The 17,448-nt window shown below is 36.8% G+C and overlaps 1 protein-coding gene across 5 annotated transcripts in view; it reads right to left on the bottom strand.

Moving 5' to 3' along the window:
- Positions 1-17,448, bottom strand: part of LOC139150530 (codanin-1-like) — a 98,009-nt gene that overhangs the window by 22,680 nt on the left and 57,881 nt on the right. For 3 of the 5 annotated variants that reach the window (XM_070722955.1, XM_070722953.1, XM_070722956.1), the window contains 3 exons: positions 13,674-13,816; positions 10,110-10,384; positions 552-723 (listed from right to left, as the gene is read on the bottom strand). In XM_070722955.1, coding sequence (XP_070579056.1) covers positions 552-723; positions 10,110-10,384; positions 13,674-13,816 — 590 coding nt within the window. Of the gene's footprint in view, positions 1-551; positions 724-10,109; positions 10,385-13,673; positions 13,817-17,448 lie in introns of those variants that run through there. The other 2 variants (XM_070722954.1, XR_011556240.1) reach the window with 2 other exon arrangements.

Raw genomic sequence — 17,448 nt, forward strand, 5'->3', positions numbered from 1 at the left:
GAATACTGAAGAAAATGGGAGCATGATATGGCAATCAATGGAAAGTCAAAGTTGATTTGATGCATTGAGGCATGGAAAAAGACAAGCAGAGTCATAACTTACCTAAAACTCTACTGTCGCTTACACTCCTAGTATCAATGAGACCATTGTGTCGAGCACTATTGAAAGCAAACTTGTGCGCATGTATTTTGACCCCTGTACTCAAATGAGTGAGTAATCTTACTAGGGTCAAAGTTCAGAGTCGATGCCGCGGATTGCTGAAAGCACTCGCAGTATATGACATGGTGTAAAAGGACATTTGAACAAAAGCGATAACGGCATATAGACACCTTATAATAAAGGAAGTTAAGTGACTCTTTCCCCTTCTAGCTCCATGAATATACCATGTCACTAAACGTTAAAGTTTGTTAAATATACAAATTACCAATTTTTTAACACATAGATAAATTCAAGCATACTGCAAAAGATATTATGCAGCCACAATGCATTTTTAATCCCTGTAGTAGCATTTGTACAACATTATCCTCTGTCCATGAAATTGTAAATCCTACCTTGGTTTATTATTGTCTGCATCCAATCAAGTATTGTCTTAGTTACATTCACTGTAATATCCTCTGTTGCTTTAATCCAAATCAACAATTTTGTCTCAACATCATCCCACTTAGTTGCACTGTTGAGGACAGGTATCTGGAGTAATGATGACACACCTTGCCAAGAGTCCTGCTAAATGATCAAAAATTAGTACATTGAGAATTTCTATAACTTTGAGTACACTCAAGATGAAACCTGTCATGAGAACATGTTGAAGACTTTATTTCTCATTGAGGTAGAATGTGCCTCATGGACAGATATTCCATTTGGCCTACTTCTTGTGGGGGCTCATTTTGAAGCTTATGGGGTAAATAAGATTTTTACTGGCTTTTGTGAAAATCAGAAATAGAGATAACACAGGAATGGTGGCCATGTTGAATTTTAAATATTGTTAAATATTGGGTTGTTTCTCTACTACCACTTTGCACAGGGACCCCCCAAATAATTATTCTTGATTACGAAAGTGGATGATAAAAGTTAATTTGAGAGAAATGTGAGCAAAAGTTGCAGTCTTTGAATTTTGAGGCCAAACTACCTTAAGCAAGAAAGTAATGTCAATATAACGTATTCTTGTTTTCTTTGAAATAGTCTGAATATTTTTTTGTATTCTTAAGTACCTTCTAACAATTGTATATATTTAGCACCTCAGACTTGTGTTCACTGGGACAAATGTCATTCAGCTGTATGGCTGTGAGTTTGTACATTTGGTGGGTCAGCATATGAAGAATTGACGTAACTAAGGCATGCTTGGACCAATTTAGATTAAAGTTAGTAAAAGGACATAGGCCTGTTACACAGACATACATGGACTGATTTCAATTAAACTTTGCAATAGAACAAAGTACCATGTCAGTTTGTGTCCTGATACAATCCAATATGGTTGATGAGCACCACTGTTCTAATGTTAACAGTTATTACCATACTTACCTGAACAGATCTAAATCATAGTTGATGTATTATAATGTACACTGACATACACATACATACATATGCGAGTCAGTTTGGGTTTATATGATACAATCCTTTGCTATTCTAGGTGGCCATTTGGTTACTACTTTTCAGGTCCACAAGCATTTAATACTTAGATGTGTCTGAACCAATTCTATTCAAACTTAATCCACAGACATTTTAATAATTGATGTTTGCATCAAATGAAAACAAGAACTTTTAGTTTCAAAACAGGAGATTGACCCTTATCCTGCAAGTTCATATTTCATCATCAGGTCAAGATCATTAAAACTAGTGAAGCACAACATGTACGATATGATGCATTTTATCATACCTGTAATAGTGAATATTTGAAGGCCCCTGGAAACATAAGTACTGTAAACAATTTTTTTGGATTAAAGTTACTATGTGAGATCATGCCAAGTGGGTGAAAATGCATTTGTACATGGGGAAGTGACAGTACATTTAATTTGATCATTTTGTAATACAAATTGACATGCATATGTATATACATGATGAGTAGACAATGTTGTTGTACCAAGATTAACTGATCTACTTAGACATGAAAAAATCTTAAAAGAATGATGACTGGTCGGCCATGTTGGATCATGTCATGAAAAAGTTAACAATCATATGATAAATGTCCCAATACCAAATTTGAATGATATTGATTCAGACATGTCCAGGTATGGGGTCTAGTTGACATACATACATGCTATCTCGTAAAATGTCTTGTATAATATCTTACTCGAATCTGTTCATTCATGTCTTTGATAGAATTCAAACATGGAAAAATCGACACAAAATGATAGCCCAGAGGCCATATTGGATTGTATTTTGACAGAGTTGACATGCATATGAAAAAATAGTGACAATGTCACTGTTCGCTCCCATATAGCTATCAAAACAAGCCAACAATTGTATGAAACATGGACATACATACAGGCAGACTGACATATACAGACTGGCACAGAGTGATGACATTGGCCCTCAAGTGTGCCTTGGCCCAAGGAGAGTGATAAAGATATAATAAACAGCTGAATGTAATGATAAAATAGTTAAAGGCAGGGGGAGCCTATACATACCCCCTATCTCCCTGGGCATTCATAATCCAATATGAGTGGCGTATGGTAACAGCGTCAACGAATGCTCCCGAAAATCTGGAGCTTTCAACAACCATGGTGTAAATTAAAGCACTGTTCCAACATATTACGTTTTGTGAATACTTGTTGCATCACCTTATTGATGAAATTCTCTCATTTTTTCCATTTTAAGTTGATTTTTGATGCCAAACTGCTTCGATGTTGTGTTCAAAGAGTCCACAGAACCATAGATGAAAGCATTCAAACAGCTGCCAATCACGAGGGGACGCGAAAAGGTGCAAACGATCAAACATTTGATGTGTACATCGGATCGATTACGATGTCAACAATGAATAAACGATTCTTACCACTGAGCAAAATAATTGACCAACGGTTACTGAACACGAGTCTCAGATGAGTTCAGACACAAACGGACTGCTTCATGGTTTCAAGCAGATTGCCTCTCCCTGTTTGTTTGTTGATCTGTGTACAATGGGTGATGTGTATGTTGACCTGCAGTACGATATTTTATGATAGATCGCTTTTGGAAGTATATAGTGGCCTAGCCCTGCGTACGATGCTGTGTGTTCCAGGTGTTATACGGCCTCCCACCATGGCTCTGCTGATTGCCATGGACAAAACCAGCAACATGCGGATCCAATTTGGACGGAGCACGAACAACTACTTTTCATACTGTTTTCGGCCGAAATCAACTCAAGTCCGATCCAAATCCAATTGCCTACCCAAATCACTCAACCGCTCACAGAGTGTGAAAAGAATGCTCTCGTGACATCTAAAACCGTTGTTTGCTGGCGATGCATGGTCAATGGCCGAGGCAGTGGACGCCCATTGGATACGTTCATGCCACGATCATGCAGGTGCCCATGAGCTACATTATTTCCTGTCGGGTCGGGGCAATGAAACTAAATCGCGATTGACTCATCTCTGTCGCATTTGACCAAAAAGAGACACTTGAAATAGATTATAGCATCAAATGTTGACATTCAGACTGAAACATGATGAAAGGTCTGAAGATCGCCGTGATGTCGTTCTTCTCTACACGTTTTTCTGAGCTTGTCTTTTACTAAATTGCTCTAATATTATCTGACGTTTTTTTAATCAATTTTTCTTTCCCAACCAGGGCACAACATTACCTTTTTTACTTTCATAGTAACCTAGGATTCATTTAATTCACAGATTACATGTAATAGACTCTTATGTTCTTCCTCGATTGTCTAGATTTTGCTTTCCCGATATCGATATTGCGTTCGCACTCACGTCTTGAACCTTACGTCATTCACTGAAATAGTTTTCGGACAAAAATTCGACAACTACTAACGAATAGTCGGCAAAATTTACAGAGACTAGCAATAATAATTATGGTTGCTTGGCGGAAGCAGTATATCACGATCTGAGTTCCCAGTTTTACCCTACCGTGTGAGTGTAGTATTCGAACGAGTGAGATCATAATCTTACGATGTTCCGAGTGGCCTGGAGATTTTTTATAATACACAATAAATTAACCCTACGAGCTATGTTCAAAGTGCGTCAAGCTACGAATATCGGTGAAGTACCGGGTACATTGATTTTGTTCAAAGCCACTGCCTGTTTGTTCCCCGTGTTGTTTTTTGTGCCCCTAACGTTGGCTGGCTCTATATGCGTACAAACATAGCAGTCGGGATTAAGATTTCCTGGATAAATAGATACACTCATAGTTTATTCCGCCTTTGACGCAAAGATACACACTGTTTTACATGTGCCACTCCTAGGCCCTGGGATCGATTTCCATACCTTTAAATATAGGCAAATAGGTACGCAGGGTGAATTTGTTACAGCAATTTGATTAGTTTCTTTTCATTTTCTACTTCTGTGATAATTTTAAGACAATCAATCTGCAAGGCAGTTTATGTATTGACAAATATGTTATCTTTTACAAGCACACAGCAAACTGTTCTTGATTTTTCATTTACAATATTTGACATAGACTGAAATACATAGCATGCAACCAATGTTTACATTTTGCCCATACACCAGGTACATGGAGAGATTTCAACAAACAATCATTAATGTAGGTTCCGGTTTATGCGGATTTTCGTACTGCGCATTGTATCTGCGCACGCGTACAAACGTTCTTTCCGCGAGCGTTCTTTCCGGAAATGGTCTTTTTGTCGCGATATAGCATACAATTACTTTGAGGTGCGACTTTCAAATCTGGTTTGTCAAAACAGTTCACACCAAGATAGCAAACTTTGTGTAACAGGCCCGTTTTAAGTGTGACAAATGTGGGATTATTTGCAGTATTTAAGTGAACTAAACTTTATTTAATACCTATTAAAAAAGTTTAGAATATATCAAACTAAACAGGGATCTGTCGCTAGAGGGCGTTTCAGTATAGCATTTTTTGTATAAAAATAGTGTCAATGACACTGTCCTCCCATTTTACAGATATACTAACTACTGGTACACACATGACATTGCATTCTTACAGGTTGACTAAGAAAATTCCATTGCAAGTCCAAATTAATCTTATACCCCAGCAATATGAAATGCTCCATGTCATAATGATTTTACACATCTGACAGAAAACAACCCTAGGATCAAGACTATCATGTTTTACAGCAATCCAACAAATACTTTTGGAGAAAATGATTTTTTGACAAAAAATGGGAAAAATTGCCCCAAAAATACAAATATGAATATTTCACCACAATTTGAACAAATTTGACAAAGGCCAACCCTAGGATCATACATACAAGTTTTCAAGGCAAGAGGATGAGCGCTTTCAGAAAAGGGGATTTTTGGAACAAAAAACCCCGGGAAAATCGCCCAAAAAATACAACTTTCAAAATTTCACCACAATTTGAAGAAATGTAACTTAAGTCACTATAAAGAGCTGCATACCAAGTTTCAACCAAATCTGGCAAGTGGCTACAGGGTTTTAGCAATTTGCAGGATTTTTCCTTGTTCCCCTTCATTTGCATATTTTTGACCTTGACATGTTTATTTCAACAAATTCACATCTCCAGCCCTGGGTGCACCTGTCCACCATATATTAAGATGTTAGGTGCTGCGATTTAGGAGTTTTTAATGTGGACGGACATACATCCGCACATACTAACTAACATACATACATACAGACAGACAGACAGACAAACAGACAGACATGTATACATTTATTTTTACAGCTTTTAACCTCCAACAGCCGACCAACTTGTCAATATCAGCTTGTTCAACTTGATACTACTGCTTATAATAATATAAACAAGAGTTAATTACATTCTAATTAAAGTAAACAAGACTTGCTTATCAAGATTTACGCACAGGCGCTCCTTAGCTGGGTAGCCTGCTAAGTAGATCGATTTTCGGATCGATCTATTGATCCCGTAGTCGATATGCTCACCACTGCAACCTAAATACTCACGAGGTGTGCAACACAATCACTCAAAAAATACAGTCAAGGACAGTGTGCTCACATTCGGTTTGAATTGGTAAATTCAAGAAATATTTAAACCAGAAAAACAAGAATGACAAAAGCAAATAAGGTCTGCAACTTAGGTACATGTACTGGAGGTCATCTTTAGGAACATGCATATCAACTTCTATAGCAATGGGACAAGCAGATCCTACATACATAAGCAAATGTCAACAAAAAAATTAGCCAGAGAAGCTTGACAAAAAGAAAAGGTGGGAGAGTGGGGAAAAAATAAAGAGTGGGAAAAAATGTATAAGGGATCTAGTAAACATAGGGCCAAAGTCCCTGAAGCTACTATAGACATGGATACAAAATTAAGTATTTCCTTACTGTATGAAATTATCTCACTAAGGTCATCCTACGGACAAGTAAACTAAATATTAAAGCTGTCTGACCAGCGGTTTTGAAAGAACAAGCAACTCAACAGTTGACAGAGCTCTGTTGAGTTATGTAGAGAATAACCTTTTGTGACACATGTATTGATGAAGAAGGTGGATATCTTTGATTAACATTGTGAGTTCTGTTGAATAAGTTGAGACTGTACATACTCAGAGAAAGCACACTGAAGAGACAAAGGTTTGAAACTTAAGAAGTTCAAGGTCATCAAAAGCATTATAAGGAATCATGTTACACTTTCATTGCACTGTTTACACAGATTGCATAATTGCTATAAATAGCACATGAGGAATCTTTATACAGCCCAGCTTTACCATAAAAACCCTATCACTTTGACCACTCTTTTAATTGACCACTCTATTTTTTTCCTCAAAAAGTAATTTTATTTTATCCTTACCAAGTCAACCATAAATGGAAATTAGAACTTTCTCTATCTCTATCTCTATCTCTATCTCTATTGACTATTTTGAGCAATTTCTTTTAGATAACATACAGGGCACAATAAATGACGGTTCAGAATATGTCAAAGTTGGGATTCAGGAAAGTTGCCTTTACATGTTTTAATCCTCCAAGATGGTAAGCATTTCACTATGAACTGTCAAAAAAAGTTGAACTTTCTGATAATTCTACACTAAAATTATTTTGCTTTGATGATTTCCTAATTAATTCAATTATTTAAAATCATATTAATTATTTTTTTCTGGGTGAATTGATAGGGTTTATACAGTACAAGAATTACATACAATGTAAGTCAAATTTTGACCAAAAATGACAAAAAAATTCCTTAAAAATACAGATTTGCATATTTCATCACAATTTGAACAAGTCTAAGTGGGTTACCCCTAGGGACCTGTATACCAAATAACAAAGCTGTCTGACCAGCGGTTATGAAGAAGAAGATTTTTTACCAAAAACACCTTTTTTGGCATTAATTTGCCTATTTTCAACAATATCAAAAAATTAAAAAAATAGTTTCTCAAAATCATATTTTTCATCTACACAACAAATATCAAATCAGTAAGTACTGCGGTTCTCAAGATATTTGAGTGGACGGACGCCTCACAAACGGACATACATACATACATACATACATACATACATACATACATACAGACTGACGACGGACGCCGGACGGATACCCATCCCAATAGCTTCTATAGACTATAGTCTATAGTAGCTAAAAAGTAATGCTACCTCATCAATCTTCTAGCCCCTACCCCCTCCTGAATATCAAATGTTCCACCTCTTACATAAGACCAGCTGGCAGGAAATGTATTTACAACCTTCGGGATGTTTTAATTAATGCTATGAGTGCTATCATTCAAATGTAAACAGCACTTAAATCAGTTATAGATAGAGAAATGCCTTCCACTGTGGGGGGGGGGGGGATTACGACATCTGGAATTATCCTGGATCCAAATTTCTCATCATATCTTGTGTGCAAAAATTGGTTCGCATACTCTTGATACTCTTAAACATTGCACAAACTTTGGAATATATTTGTTGGAAACCAAACCTGCTAAAGTCACCTCAGCTATGATTTTTTTAGCTCATTTCAACACCAAATACAGTTTACCATATCAAATGCTACTCCACATTATATACTCTTAGTTCCAGTAGATATAAAATTACCGAAAACAGTCTTAAAAATACAAAATGAAAGATATCCCTGTAAAATTGACAGTTTCACAAAGTTGCCCCAAAAATTCAAAATTCCAGATTTCAACCTAATTTCAATACATCATATTAACATATACCCTAGGAACCTGTTTACTAAATATCAAAGCAATCAGACTGGTAAATTTTGAGAAACAAATTTTTTGACCAAAAATGACAAAAATTGCCCCTAAAATACAAAATAGCAGATTTCATCCTAATTTCAAGATATCTTATTAACATAAACCCTAGGAACTTGTACACTAAATATCAAAGCTACCAGATCAGTAGTTTTAGGAGAAAAAAAAATTTGACCAAAAAAGGCAAAAATTGCCCCCAAAATAAAAAAATTGCAGTTTCAACCTAACTTCAATACATTATATCGAGATAAATCTTAGATACCTGTATACCAAATATCAAAGCTATCAGATCAGTACTTTTTGGATAAAAAAATTGCCCTAAAATTACAAATATGATAATATCAACACAATTTGTACAAACTTGACTGAGGTTATCCTGAGGAACATGAATATTAACTTTCAGACCTATCAGACAAGTGATTTCAGAGAACATGATTTTTTGACTAAAAACGGAAAAAAATACCCTAAAAATACAAAACATGAAAATTTCATCCTAATTTGTGCACGCATAATTTAGGGTACCTAAACAAATCTGCAAACTAAGTTTCAACTCAATCTGACCAATGCTTACTGAGTTTTAGCCATTTGCAGGATTTTTCTTTTTTTCCCCTCATTTGCATATTTTTGGCACTGACAAGTTCATTTGAACAAATTAACATCTCCACCCCTAGGTGCACCTGTACACCAAATACTAAGATGGCAGCCGTTGCGGTCTAGATGGATCTGGACGGACTAACATACATACATACATACATACATACATACATACATACATACATACATACATACATACATACATACATACATATATACATACATACATACATACACACAGACGTCATTTTACCACCTTATAAGAATACCTCCAATACACATATGCATATATGGGAGCTAAAAATAGTGTCAAGGACAGACACTATACTCTGGACTATGTTAAGGAGTTAAGAGTTGAGGGCGATTGTGAATATTTTTAGTTTAATAACCTATTTACACATAAATACATCATGAACATTGCTCTTACTCAGAGGGCTACTCTCGTAACAGCATGGTCTCGGCTTGTTGAATAATATGTTACTTCTACTGAGATTTATACACTGCTGGTATACTTAGTTAGCATTGTTACACTTCTTTTACCAACAGATTTGTCTCATTTTGTCAGCTATATCAACAGCTGCTGTTGGTTCGAGTTTAATCTGTGCCATGTGTTCTGTGAGTTTGCTACATTGCCCAGTTCACACTCCTAGATATTAGCAGTTGTAAATAGCACCCTAATTGATTTCTCTCAGCGTATTAGCTCCCTCTTTTGCACATGGCACACAGCCTCAGGCTTGTTCTGTAACATTTCATTCATTTATTCAAAATTTGCTGTGCACAATTCAGCTATGTCAGTACCATCTATGCCCCTTTCTCCACCTATCTCTTTGCCATCTTCTTTCAAGCATCACCTTTGATTCCATCCAGACCCTTGCCATTTTCAAAATATTGGAATGATTTTAATGATTGACTGTCAGATGTCTGACCACACAGAGCTTGTACATGTAAGACATGTACATGTAAATTCATGAAGGTGCAATAATTTCCATGGCAATACTGTAACTTCATAATTACTGGCTACAAACAATTTGGAACTTTGTTCTTAATTTCATGAGAATATAAAAATTTGATTGTTCATAAGAGGATTTTGAAAAACTTTCCAGTGTCAAGCAGGATTGAACTAAACATACACGCATGAAATACCAACATGGTTTGAGTAAATACTTTACCATCTAATGTCTGTGAAACAAAACGGGAGAAATCGAAGTAAAGTGAGATATCTTTTATTACCTTGAAAACTGGAATCAAAGCACAGAGAGAGTTTTGTGAATTGTCTTCTAGGCTGTATGCATTATGCTTGTGACTTCCTGCAGAGGACTGAACAGATGTATGTACTCTCTCTTCTTTCACTACTCTGTAGTCAGATTCACACTTGTTCTCTTCAACTTTCCCATCTACTGCTGTCATTTCACACCTGCTTTGTCTGTGACTGCTTTCATCGTTTGCTGACACAGTCTCCAACATAACCTTGTTTATTTCAGTCAAGAGATATTGTTCCATTTTAACTGAAATTAGTTATATGCAAAAATTTGATTGGTGATGATAGACTGAAATCTGAAAATAATTCAAATTGCAAAGTAACTCATAGTTTCGATGTTTACCTATAATGGAGGAATGAAGATAAAATTAATAACATCTGTAAGTTTGTTCACTTTTATGTTGGTGGAATGTAGCATTCTTGACCACATTTTAACAAGTCATCATCAAGTCCCTTAACTAAACATAATACCATGTTCACACAACAGAGGTTAGATCGCTTCTGAGCCAGTTTAAAAAAATGTGTCAATGACACTTTGCTTCTATTTGGTAAGAAATTGCAGGCCTGAGTGAGTACATAGAATATTGTATAGCTTCTATGGGCCTTAATAATGTCAAGTGCATCTGAACATATTGATGCATCATCCATCAAATACCAAGGCGAAATACTTAAATGGTTGGCAACTTTTGCAATGGAAACATACACATATACAACACCATCCAGCCTGGTACATTATAATTAGTGATACATTCTAACATACCAAAAGTAAAGATGTCCTCTTGTAATATTGTATAGCAAGGCATTAATATAAACAATATTTGATAATTCATCAAAATATTTATGAAAAACAAATTATTGGCCTGGAGGTCATTGGTTGTGCTTGTTTGCAAATCATCACCATGATGTAAAATTCTGACTCATAGTCATAGAGATTTTCACCAATTTTACACTTTTGCTGCTCATTAGCATACTTTGGTAAATGATAACTTCATTGGAACAAATTCCAATTAGCAGTTGAGCATACATCTACCTACCAAATACAAGGGTGAAACGTGCAGCAACTCTCAAATTTTTGCAATACGAACAGGGAATTCATGATGAGATATTTGACTTTTTTGGAACAAATACAGCAAAGATCCATAAAGGTCTGGTAAAATCAACCTCAGTTCTGCTGACTAAATGTTTATGGGGCAATAATGTTACACTTGCAACAGCATTGCAACATTAAAGGGACATGATTTGTATCTTTTCATTTTTTTTTCATTTTTTCGATGACTGAAATCCCCGGTCAAATCAATAGGAGACCTAAATTGTGACTATGGACGGCTTCAAGGATATGTAAAACCACCTTCTTGCTCTTTACGGCAAGGTTCAATGTTGGTAAGGGCGTCCGCGCAATTCGAACCAACCACCATTATTGAACCCCAGCACATAACCAATATTACTACTATGCATACGTCAACTATCAAAGTACAGCTAGAACGCTGAGCGGCCGTCACCTACACAGTAACTTTAAGCACAATGCATATCGATGAGCTCACGGCGCATAAACAAATGCACGTCTCACAAACTACTGTCAAATAGTGAAATAAACAGGGCATTTGCTTGTAAGTTTGATTATAGTATCGATGACACGGACTGTGAAACAAATAAAACCATACACGCAATTGGGTCAATGGTAAAACTAAAACGATGTCAGATTAATGTGGTAATAGTGAAACAGGTACAGAGTAGTGCATTTTCTGTGCATTTGATCGTTAGCAAATCTTCGTCAACTTTTAAGATTTTTAGGGAATTTTCTTGCCATTACGTTGGTTCGTTTTACAAACATGACATGATCACTTGTTGAACTTGGAAACATCGCACTCAGACTGAACAGTGCACGGTGTAGCATCTTTGACACCGTGACACAGCGCCGAGCGGGTACTGTACTGTCGATACTGCTCGCGTTTGGAGTCACCTCTCGATACACAAGATCTGTTCGAATGTTGTCATTCTCTATGTATCGTATAATTATTTGTATCAATTGCATCGCATTTCGAACCAAAAGTGAGTACATCGCAATGACAGTTGCCCAGACCCTATACGTCACTTACAGCCTCAGTGCCTCCGACCCACTCCCAAAAGTGGGTTTTGCGTAAGTTCAAATGCGCAGCTGAGCACATTGTGTACCTAGCACTGCATACAGGTCTGTACGCCAGGAACACAAAGACCTGTATGCAGGGCTAATCATGTTCCCAGGCAAGGCGGGTGTGCTCGAAAACGAAACTCAGTGCGAGTTTGGGATTAGAAATGGGTTGTATTTGGTGGAGGAACTGAATAACGCTGGGAACACAAAGACCTGTACGCAGGGCTAATTGTGTACCCAGGCAAGGCGGGTGTGCTTGAAAATGAAACTCAGTGCGAGTTTGGGATTACAAATGAGTTGTTTTTGGTGGAGAAACTGCACGCCGTAACCGAGGTGCTGCCACCAATTTGGCACAACCCTGCCACACAGAGCTTTCACCCAACAATGTACATATGTACGTGTCAGTCGCCAAAGCAGCTTCAATCATAGACAGTAGAGGCCCCTCTGTTGTATATGCTTCAATTTCGTGATCACCTCGACAATAACGTGACTGTCTACTGAAGTTTATCCCTTCATTGTACTCTGTTTTGATATTTCCATGCCCACAGGCTTTGGGCAAGTCTACATATGGAGGTACAAACGAGACGAAAAAATAGGCCTTGTTCGAGTCGTCGGCTTCTTGCAGCTTGTAGGCATTTGAAATGCCCATTACAAAAATGTGCTCTGTAGCAGCAAAGAATGGTGTATCTAAGAGCAGGATTGTCCGTCAAGATCTCCATGAAAAACTGACCGTCAAAATGTAACTGAGCAAACGGCATTGGTAATAGGGAATACCGAAACTGCTACACTGCGCTCTCGACTTTCACTCCGTATGGTTTATTTTTTTACACGCGGATGCTTACAGTGGCCTAGATAGTAGTTAGCAGTGTGGTCTGATCGCAGGTCAACGGTAGCCCACCATTAACCTCTAACCCAAGGTTTTTCTATACAGTGTACACAAACGGGATGGAAGTTGTCTATGGTTGACCGTTCTTTAGACATCTTTCAATAAGTCGAACAACATTATCAACTTCTCGTTTGCAACAATATAAGGTCAAAAGATACAAATAATGTCCCTTTAAAGTTTGCGCAAGTGTTAATCTTTTTGATATATCTATGTGCAGTGTCTATCGGGGTCATTTTGCTACACTTACGCCACGCCTTCAGCGGGGTCATGGTCAATGCATTGTGACATCACTATGCTGTTCATTTACATCTAATAGCGGTCCCACACCATCTGAACATTGACACTAATATGCTCAGTTGAATAATATCTGAACTCCCAATACAATCTGAGCGGTGTTGGATCAAGTGCACATTATCTTGCATGCACATATTCTGATTGAACTCAGGTATAAGCCATTGTTACAATTTTCAAAATGAGTAAAACTTGTACAACACACATATTCTATAAGGCAAAGCTACTTACTTGCAAATTCTTTGTGAATCCAAGGATGAAGCTTTTCGTAGGCTATTTCACTTGTGATAATTGATGCTGCAGTTAGAACTTCAGCTTTAGTGCTCTCAGAAAGTACCAACTTAATTGCTTTGTAACATTTATTCTGACAATACCTTGGAAAAAAACAGATAACACATGAAGACAGTTTGAATGCAATTACATTTTGTGCACACAAAGTTTTCAAAGAAATGATATGATAGACTGACTCAGGATAATGTTCTATCCTAAGTATGTTGTACTTCAAAGCAGCTCAGGTTGGCTTGATTTTATATAAACAAGTCATTGACAATGACACAGTCCCCACTTGTTAATGGGTACTTTAATTATAAGTCCTCTGAGAGGAAAGAGTCCTCTTCATTAATTAGGTCTGTGATTAAAAATACTGCGATACAGATGGGGCTGAATGGCCAAAAATGAGTTCCATGGTGGTGAAAACATAAAACCAATGTAAGTCGCCATGCTAATTACAAAAGGTCATTAAAATGAATCAATTAGTACTTAATCGATAAGATGCTGCCAAATATTTTTGCATCCTATCCTATCACTGACAGATTATCACCGATATCATATTTCATAAAGTTTGATGCAGAACTTTGGACATTCACACTAAAAACAAAAATCTATTATGTAAAATGCAAACTAGCAATTATATATAAATGATACCACTAAGTGTCATTGATTTGTATTTAAAACACTATGAGATCAAAATCTGTACCAAGTTTCATCAAATTTAATGCAGTATTTGTGGATATATCACTCTAATTAGGAAAGTTCTTCACATATGCAATTACAAATTAATTAACTTGACACTGATAAATGTCTTTTTCACTGTTAAAGCAATGTGAGCTTAAAATCTGTATCAAGTTTCATGAAATTTGATGCAGTATTTCTTGGCATATCAGACTAATTACGAAAATTCAATAATTGACATGATACTGCTACATGCTGTTAAACAAATTGATGTGCATATGTATGACATAGGTCAATGTCCTTGTGCCAACTTTAAATGATACTGGTGGAAATATGTCTGGTTTATAGCTCTGTACATAAAAACATCGTAACAAAATGGCCACCAGGCAGCCATTATATTGCATTGGACTGTGAAACCAATAGACATGCATATTTATGACATGATATAGGTCAATGTCCTTGTACCAACTTTGGAAAAAATCAGTTGATACATATCCAAATTATGGCTCAGGACATGACAAAATCATATCAAAACGGCCACAAGGCAGCCATATTGCATCAGATTGTGAAACCAATTGACATGCATATTTATGACATAGGTCAATGTCCTTGTACCAACTTTGAATAAAATTGGTTGAGATATGCCTGAGTTATGGCTCCATACATGAAAAATCGTAACAAAATGGCTGCCATATTGGATAGTATCACAAAACAAATCGACGTGCATATGTATGACATATGAAGTAATCTTTGTACCAGGCATCGTTGAGATATCTGCATGAACGGACGGACGGACAGACGGACACACGCACGCACGGACATGACCAAACCTATAAGTCCCCCCGGACGGTGTCTGTTAGGACTAAAAACGTGCACCATTCATTTTCCTTTGAAAGATTTCTCAAGAATTGTTGCATGAATTGAACATATATTTGCGAACGGCAAAAACTAGTTAGTTTTGGGTGTTTCAGACTTGCATAATAGTGCATTTACATGGCTCCATGGTTTTTAGTCCCCATGGACACCGTCCAGGGGGACTTATAGGTTTGGTGATGTCCATGCGTGCTTGCGTGCGTGTGTGCATCCGTCCGTCCGTCCGTTCACGCAGATATCTCAGAGATGCCCTGGTCAAATTCTTTCAAACTTTGCAAAAGAATAGTACCCTACCTCATACAGATGCACGTCAATTTGTTTCACAATGTGATCAAATTTGGCCGTGTTAGAGGACTTTTTAGTTTACACCTCCATAGACTCCCATGTATGAGGCAGCTCTCCATAGACTCCCATGTATAAGGCCAAGAAAAATAAAAATTTAGTTTCTCATCGTATTCATATTGCAAAAAGGATGCAGTGACACAGTTTTTAGTCCCCACAAATAAAGTCCAGGGGGCTTATAGATTGGGACATGTCCGTCCGTGAGTCCATCCGTTCACGCAGATATCTCAGACACTTTGACAAAATGTCATGTGACCTTGGTGACCTTTGACCTCAAATATACATATTTGTCCACAACTCAGTAACCACAAGTGCCAAACCTTTCATATATGGTATGATGGGACACCTTATAACGCCACATATTGTACCTCATTAATTATGTGCATATCTAATTTTGAGCAAGCCAATAGAGCTCAGGGAAAGACACTTATTTTTTTATCCACTTGCCCTTCGGGCAAGTGAGGGGTTCGGTTCACTTGCCCGAATTGGAAAACCACTTGCCCAGTATAATTTACGTGTTTGTAAAAAGCTAAAACATTGGTTTTTCATTTCACACACGTTATTTTGAAAATTATCATGTTATCATGAGAAAATGGCAGACATTCTCATAGGGTTCTCCTCACACTTCTAAGAGTGCTGGATGGCTCATTTATATTAAATTAATTATCAAAGCCCCACTAGCAGTATCATATAGCATTCTTTATGTGATTTTACTTCTGAACTAAAACAAGATTTTGGGAATGTGCTCTTTGAGGGGTTGGAATACAAGTATTGTTAACTGCCCAGTGAGACTGCATGTGCAATTTTGAACAAGAAAAATAATAAATGTGTGCCCAAACGTAAAATGGCACCCCATGCAAATATAGCAAAAACAGTGTACACCGTGCATATATGCATTTGAATATTCACGGAAACAACAGAGTAGTCCAATGTAATGCATAGTGTTGAATGTTTTCAACTGGGACGAAAATGTTTTGTTTTCTTTGTAGTATGGTGGGAAATCAAAACAATGGTTAAAATGTAAATTTACTTGTCCAATTTTTCACTAAAGAATGTTTTGTAAAGCTGCAAAAGACTATATTCTATTAATGGGTAGAATTTAAAGAAAACCAGAAAAAATAGGAAGCCTTTTTAGGTCAACAAATTTCAAGATTTACAGCTAGTGGGGCTTTCATATTCATAGAAAAAATTCTAACAGTTCATATGTTTGTATGTATAACAGCCATTTTAATTGTACCTTCAAAGTATTTTTGCAGTTAAAAGTTTTAACTTGTATATACAGAAAGAAAAAAATCTGTAGCTATAAAGGAATGTTTTGAAGCTTCTGAAAAATAATGTACTTCTTTGTCATGTTTTTACTGCGCTGACATCATACACAAGCCCTATGAAGTTTGGATTACCATTGCACTATACCAGTATCCTATGTTTTCTAATAACCTAGGTGGTCTTTTTAATGCTCATGCGCAGACTAAATAGAATTTAAACCAACAACCTAAGGCGTCGGTAGTTTTCTATGTGTCTTGAAAGATGAATTTCTCGATGTCAAACTCGCTCCAATTGCTTCTTGACAGTCATTTTAGAATGGGAAAATTCACAAACAGAGAGGTTGGTCGCCACGGACAAGTAACTTTTAGCTTATTGACCTGAAAATTAAGTCAGTGTTCATTGAAAATTCAAAGACTGGACCCGTTGACACCAAAGCTTGCTCATGACTTTCATTGCATGCGGTCTTGCCACGATGCCACTCACTGTCACTTAACAAGTTAACATTGAAGAGTACGTTTTAGTAAAACTCCCTTTTTTGTGGTGATTTTTCACCACTGGACTTTATTTTTACATC

This window comes from Ptychodera flava, chromosome 14 (genome assembly GCF_041260155.1).
Source record: "Ptychodera flava strain L36383 chromosome 14, AS_Pfla_20210202, whole genome shotgun sequence".
Lineage (NCBI taxonomy): Eukaryota > Metazoa > Hemichordata > Enteropneusta > Ptychoderidae > Ptychodera > Ptychodera flava.